Raw genomic sequence first — 6988 nt, forward strand, 5'->3', positions numbered from 1 at the left:
CCAGGGTATGGCTTTTGCTGACCGCTGGCTGCCCATCATGCTCCACCTGGCAGGTGAGCACCACACCATCCCTGTGGGCACAGGTGTTCACCAGGAGCCAGCTCATCCAGTTGTAGGTACCATCCTTGTTTTCTGTGAGGGTCGAAGCCCTTTCTGTCTGGGACACATTTCCATTCTCCAACCAGGTCAGCAGGAGTCTCTGGGGGTAGAAGTTGCTCACCTGGCAGGTGATGTTCGCATGGTTCTCTGCCCTCATGAACTGTTGAGTAACCTCCAAGAAGGGTGGAACTGAAACAGCACAGGGAAGAAGCTGTGACCTTGTGGCACAGACAGATCACAGGGAGGGCTCCATAATGTAGCTCCCACCACCACAGTGAGGGGGTCACCAGGACAGTGCTAGGCAGGCAGCATGTGCTCAGACATTGAGGGTGTTGTTTGCATATGAGTGAAATTACTAAGCACAGTGCCTGGCACACAGTAGGTGCTGAAGGACTGGTAGCTCCTACTAGGCTAAGAATGAGTGATATCTACAAGCACCACCCCTGGCATACAGTTGGAATGTAAGAACTGTAGCAAAATCAGTGAAATCGCCAAGCACATAGGGATTTGGCTCCTAGTAGGTGCTCACTAATTGTAGTTGCTCTTGGTGAAATAAATGAAACTCTCTAGCACAGAGCTTGGCACATGGTTGCTGGCTCCCTCACAGCTGCCATTAAAATGATAGTAAGTGACCGGCACACCTAGGTGCATGGCAGGTGGCAGCATCGTCAGGGATTAGATTCCAGGCCATTCAAGATCTAGAGCAGTAGCCTGTGGAGAGGGGAGTGGACTTAGCAGCCAGAAGTGGGCTTAGGCTGGGTTTGAGGGTCTTCTACCTCGGATGGCCTCAGACAAGTTGGCAGTCCCACGAAGAGGGTCCCCCTGCAAGGTGACGTGGGCCACCTCGCAGATGACTTGAGAGTGAACGTCTCTGCGGGTCAGCACCACCCTGGCTGTGCTGCGGATGCTGTAGGACACACTCTTTCCTGCGGGGTCCACGCTGGTCTGGAAGTCTGAGAGCTCGTTCCCATTTTTGAACCATTTCAGGGTGATGTCTCTGGGAGAGAAGCCGTGGGACTCGCAGGTGAAGCTCACTGTGTGCTCAGCTGTGGCCCTCACTGCGGGGCCCGATACCACAGGGGCAGAGGGTTTGGCTGCAAAAGGAGCATCGATAAACAGGAGACATATCTGAGATGACCATCACTAACGATAAGCGTGTGACACGTTAAGAACCTTCTGAGACGTTCGTTTTTAATCTCTCTAATAATGTCGGGAGGGCAGTCTCCTTTTCTCATTTTACAGCTCAGGCCACAACAGCTCTGAGAGGTGAGAACCAGCCCATGGTCAGACAGTGAGTAGGGGCAGGTCCCAGAGGGAAGTCCAGGCCTGAGTTCAAAGTCCTCTCCACACAGGGTGACTTCCACCAATCTTGGCATAGGAACAAAATTACTGACTGGTCTCCCTCCTTGTTAATAACTAGTCCTAGCCAGCCTCCCCCGGAGAGCTCACCAACCTCAGAGAGGGCATTTATAGAAGCCAATGTCAGGAACAGTGGCAAAGTGGCACCACCATGAGAGCTGCAGCCAGGCTGCTTAGCCCAGGAGAGGGGTGGCCTGGCACACCCAGTTCCTCATCTGCAAAATAGGAGGACAGCATTTCTACTTCCTGGGATGTCGCCAGGATTAAATGGGGTGATGGAAGCAGTTCTGCTCTGGATCAAACACAGAAGATGCTTCTCAAAATTAAACACAGATCTATCTTTAACCCAGACTTTACAGATACACAGAGGTCTCTCTTTAGGTATTATACAAATATGAATCGTTCCATATTTTTATTCTTTTCACAAATATTTCATTCTGTCAAATAAAAGGCATTAATTAAGGATAAAGCTTTAACGTAGAACCCACAGTTTGTAAGAGAATTGGAATGACACCTGCTAAAGGTCAAGCCATAGTACGTTGCCGTAGACCTGGATAACAACTAACTGAAGCCAGGGTTCGTGGGATTTTGATCTCTCTCACCTGGAGTACTTTAATTAAATAGTCAATGAGAACAGGTTTGCAGTTTAGGATTTTTGACCAGCTAATGAATTGTTCCCGAAAACAATATTTTGTGAAAGCCCCCTATAAAAAACCTTTCCTGAGTTTCCATACCGGACACTATTCAGGGTTTTGCTGACTCAGTGTATTCAAATTGCACCTCTTTATTTTTCCAATAAATGCTCTTTCCTTTGGCCTTCCTAACCATCATTGTTGTTGTTGTTGTTGTTAGTAGCTCTAACCTGCTGCAAGTCCTACATTTGAAAATAGGAAATTTGTTTTTGGCATCCGGATCTTCAGTTAGGTCAGGTTTGGGTCAAAAACAAGAATCGCTGAGTTCTAAGAAAGCCAAAGGGGATTAATTTTTTCATTGTTAATTAATTACAAGGGACAAAGACCCAGGCCACACCAACAGGCAGAAACCAATTCTGGGCCCTGAAAGCAAACACACTGGAGAATCAGATCAATGAGGCGGTTTCTCCCTGTAGATGAGTTTTAAGGGTGTCTGCAAATTGCTAATTGTTACCTTGAACCTTCTGCCGTCGTCTTAGAAAGCACATATTACACATGTTTGCCTTTGCCAATATTATCTTGCTCCCTAATATGCATGAAATATTTTGAGAGCACAGTAAGGAGGGTGTCACTTGAAGATGTCAAGTCTTTGAGATACCAGCAAATGGGTGTCCCTAGAGGGCTGAGAGGCTGTCTTCAGTTCCCATTTATTGAGGGCTTCTTGGCCGCCTGACACTGGCTGCTCTCTCTGTACCTCTCAGCACTTTAATCCTCCCTCCATTTCTTAGAGGGGGTCCTCATGTGAGCCCTTGTGTACAGCGAGACTCTGAGAGGATCCTTGCTGGCCAAGGACCAAAAGTAGATAGAAACCACACCCTGGGAAGATGAGCTAGGGTAAATGCAAGTGCATAGCCTGGCATGTAGTAGGTGCCTAATAAATAACCCCTGTGACTGTAATCATGAGGTTTGGTCATTACTGCTACTGGAGCTGCATAGCTGTTCTTCAGGCAACAGAACAAAGAAGAGCAGAAACACCAAGGAAAGGCTCAAACCCTACTCACTGCAGCTGCCAGAAAAACCCAAATGATAAAAGGAGCAGCGACCACCATGTTTAGTGAACTGGCTTTCAAGTAAGATCACAGGTGAAGCTGGAAGCATTTTGGAAGAAGGAGGGAAAAGATACCTCAGTGACATCTGGGAGTGCTGAGGGAGGGAGGCTTCTGGGGCCAAGGAGTGAGGATTTGCTGGGCCTCCAGCACCTGCTTAGATACAAACGTTTTCAAGACAGAAGGTTCCCCAGTACTGAGGCTGCATCTGAGCGAGGCTTTGTCCCAGTCTCCTATCTTGGGCCCTGAGCCCAGTAGCATGGGAGGGGTCCTGTCCAGGCTTCTGGGGCCTCCCTGAATGTTCCCAGCATGTCTGTTTTGAAGCACCCATGGCCCAAAAAGCTGTTCTCAAAGCCCCAAAGCCTGGGGCACCGCTTTTGCTGGGGGGCTGTGTGTGAGAATCTTCTGGAGCCATTCAGAACTTTAGATGCCAGGCCCACGTTAGACCAATTAAACTGGCATTTTTAGGGGGATCCTGGGTCCAGCTTTGTTAACTTTTTTTTTGAGAGTTTTCCCAGTGATTGTAATGAGCAGCCAAGGTTGAAAGCCACTGGACCCCAACCCAAACCCCATTTATACTTGGGGCCTAGTGATGCCCTGACCTGTCTGAGGTCACACAGCTTCACCCTAACAAGCTCACATTTATTGAGCATTTACTGTGTGCTTGTTGATGCCCTAAGCATTTTACACGATCTCACTCCTTCAGACTCTGCCCAGTCTGTGAGGTCAGTGTTACCATTAAAAGGGTGGGGACATCGAGGCCTATGGTGGCAAAGTGTCTTGTCCCAGGTGGCAGAGCCAGGAAGAGTCAGAGCCGGGAAGAGGCCCAGGCAGCTGGGATACTGCCCGTGCTCTCCTAACGATCGTTCTGCAGAAGCTCAGTAGTAACCTGAACAACGCCACCATGAGGGGCTCTGTGCACATCCTCTGCAATCCTCACAGAACCCGGAACGGGGCCATGATAATCAGCATCGCACCGATGGGGAACCCAAGGACTCAAGGGAAGGCAAGACTGGCTCAAGATCACATGATCTTGAAATAACACCTCACTTTGGGGGTGCCTACAGTGTGCTAGGTGATTTACAGAGAGAACTTTAAATCCTTTCCACTTTCCTAAAGGAGTCCTTGATTGTCTCCATTCTACAGATGAGGAAACTGAGGCTGAACAAAATGAAGGCACTGTCTCCTCATCCTCCATGTGTCCCAGTGGGCATTTCCTGTGTCCCACCAAGCAGTTACGTCCATTAACAGAGCAAGTGTTTTAGGTTCTTGAGCCCCAACACTGACAGCCACCTCAATTGTCCCCTTGAGATTCTAGACGTCATGCAATGTTAGGGAGAAGCCTCCTTTCTGGGTGCCCAGGCCTGCTTACCCTGCAGCCAGAAACAAAAGAAAGTGGGCTCCTGACAGCCAGAGGGGAGAATCTAAACTCTTGCTCACATGGTCCCCAAACACTCTCTAGGAAATGCCTCGTCTCCTCATCCTTAGTCCTCAGCGCCATGAGCGGGCAGATATATGCTCTGCTGGGCTTCAGGAGGCTCTACTCTGTTCAATGGATGCTGCTGAGTGAAGGAGAAACAGCATAACATGAGGGGAGAGTCCTAAATGCTTCTTGTATGCTGAGACCTGTGCTTTAGGAACCAGCTTGGCATATGATGGGACACATGCAGGACCTTTCTGACAAGAGTGTAAAGCCAGCCCCTCCTACCCCTACAGGGTTATTGGTTTGTTTTTAACCCTTTGTGCCATAGAACTGAACAGTGCAAGAGTTTAGAAAGAGAAGATTGGAGCATTTCTCCACACTTGAAAAACCACAGCTGAGTGTTGCAGAGACAAGGGCTGTGAGTCAGGCTGGGGTGTTCCAGCTTTGTCTCCCTGAGCTGGTCCCAAGTCAGTTCTCCTCTCTGATCCTCAGTGTCCTCATCTTTAAAGGAGGTAGCAAATGGCTCTTCCCTCATAGCACTGGTTACAAGGAAACTCTGGCACAGCCACTGCTCTCTGGCTCCGTTCCCCGCCTCCCTCCTTTCTCATCTAACTCATCATTTAGGCTGAGAGCGTGGCAAAGAGGAATGAGCACTTTACTAGGAGTTAGCAGATCTGAGTCACACCTGAGCCACCACTGGCTGTGACTGCCTGGGCTGGGGAGGCACCACCTGGAAACTTCAGTGTCTTTGCCAATATTATCTGCACAATCAGGATAAAGTCACCTTTCCTAAGTTGAAGGGTTACGAGGAGCTGATTTCAGACATTACTAGGCAATGCACATTTTCATGCACGTACATGTACATGAAAGCATCATGTTTTATGCTTTACATATACACGTTTTTTAAAAAAGCTGTTAGTAAAGCTGTGTGTCTTCTGGAGGTTCTGTTTTTTGCCTTTCCAAATTCCAGAGGCTGCCCACATTCCTTTCTCACAGTTACATCTTCCCATCACTCTAACCTCTTGCTTGCATCCTCACAAGTCCTTCTGCAATAATTAATCTCCTTCCTCTTTCTTGTAAGGACATTTCTTATATATTGTGTCCACCCTGATACCAGAGCCAGATGTTAAAACCACTGTCTTAAAAATGTTTGAAGTAGGGCGAACATGGTGGCTGATGCCTGTAATCCCAGCACTTTAGGAGGCTGAGGTGGGCGGATCACCTGAGGTCAGGAGTTCGAGACCAGCCTGAAAAACATGGAGAAACCCTGTCTCTACAAAATACAAAATTAGCCAGGCGTGGTGGCCTATGCCTGTAATCTCTGATTGCTGTGTCATCTAGGAGGGAAATTGGGCAATATTCTCAAATATGAAAACACACTATCCTCTGATGTAGGAATGCCACTTCCAGTGGGTGTCTCCCGCCTAAATAGGGTGACACATGTACAAGGTCATCCACTGCATGATTGTTTTAGTGGCTAAGGTGGGAATAACTTACATATCCATCAACAGAAGAGTGTAAAATAAAATTTGATATTTCCATAGATTAGAGTATTTTTCAACTGTAAAGAAACTGGAGCAGCTCTCTATGTCCTGATGTGGAATCTTGCTATGGAGTGATAGGGTGTACGTTTGGGAGAAGTTTTCCAATCACCAATGAGCTTTAGTGTCTACATGTGAGGTGCATTGTGAACCTGTGGGAAACTGATGAGAAGAGAAATGCTGGCTCTCTGACCTGTGGTTCTGTTTGAGGAGCTTTTACTGAGCACCTATGATGCACAAGGCTCTTCTATGGAGACAGCATCCAACACTGGGGAAGGAAGGAGACTGCCTCGATTCAGACATGGATTCTGGCTCCAATTCTGTCACTAACTGGCCCTGTGACCATGGACAAGGCCCCTGTCATGTCTTGGCTTCAGTCTTCCATCTGTAAAGGGGGTTGGGCTGGATGGTCTGAAGTTCCTTCCTGTGCTGACATTCCAGAATTCAGGAGTTGGGACGAGGCTCTTGAGCCTCTGGCAGGAAACCCCAAATAAGCTGCCTTATATGGGGAACCCCTAAGTCACCCAGTTGTGGGACCTCTTTCCTGAGGTGAAGGACATTCTGAGATGACGCAGCTCTGCTCAGAGCCCATGGTGACTGTGTGACTCAGTCCCTGAATCACACAAGGGTTTCCCAAATGGACCCACAGCAAATGCCAAACTTATTGGCATCTCCTCCCACCAGGCCATCAGATTCAACAGTGAATGTGCCTCCCAGGAATCTTCCCCGTGGAGTGTTTCTGAAGATTAAATTAAAAAAAGAAAAAAACACGATTTACCCTCTCCATGCCCTGGATGGGTTTCTCCTCATTAGAAGGGAAGAGAATGT

The 6988-nt window shown here is 48.2% G+C and overlaps 1 protein-coding gene across 1 annotated transcript in view; it reads right to left on the reverse strand.

The window, feature by feature from the left end:
• Nucleotides 1-6988, reverse strand: part of LOC105535307 (signal-regulatory protein beta-1-like) — an 11154-nt gene that overhangs the window by 2105 nt on the left and 2061 nt on the right. The window contains exon 2 of the mRNA XM_011974343.1: nt 876-1193. Coding sequence (XP_011829733.1) covers nt 876-1193 — 318 coding nt within the window. The remainder of the gene's footprint in view (nt 1-875; nt 1194-6988) is intronic.

This window comes from Mandrillus leucophaeus, unplaced genomic scaffold (genome assembly GCF_000951045.1).
Source record: "Mandrillus leucophaeus isolate KB7577 unplaced genomic scaffold, Mleu.le_1.0 Scaffold101, whole genome shotgun sequence".
NCBI classification, from domain to species: Eukaryota; Metazoa; Chordata; class Mammalia; order Primates; family Cercopithecidae; genus Mandrillus; species Mandrillus leucophaeus.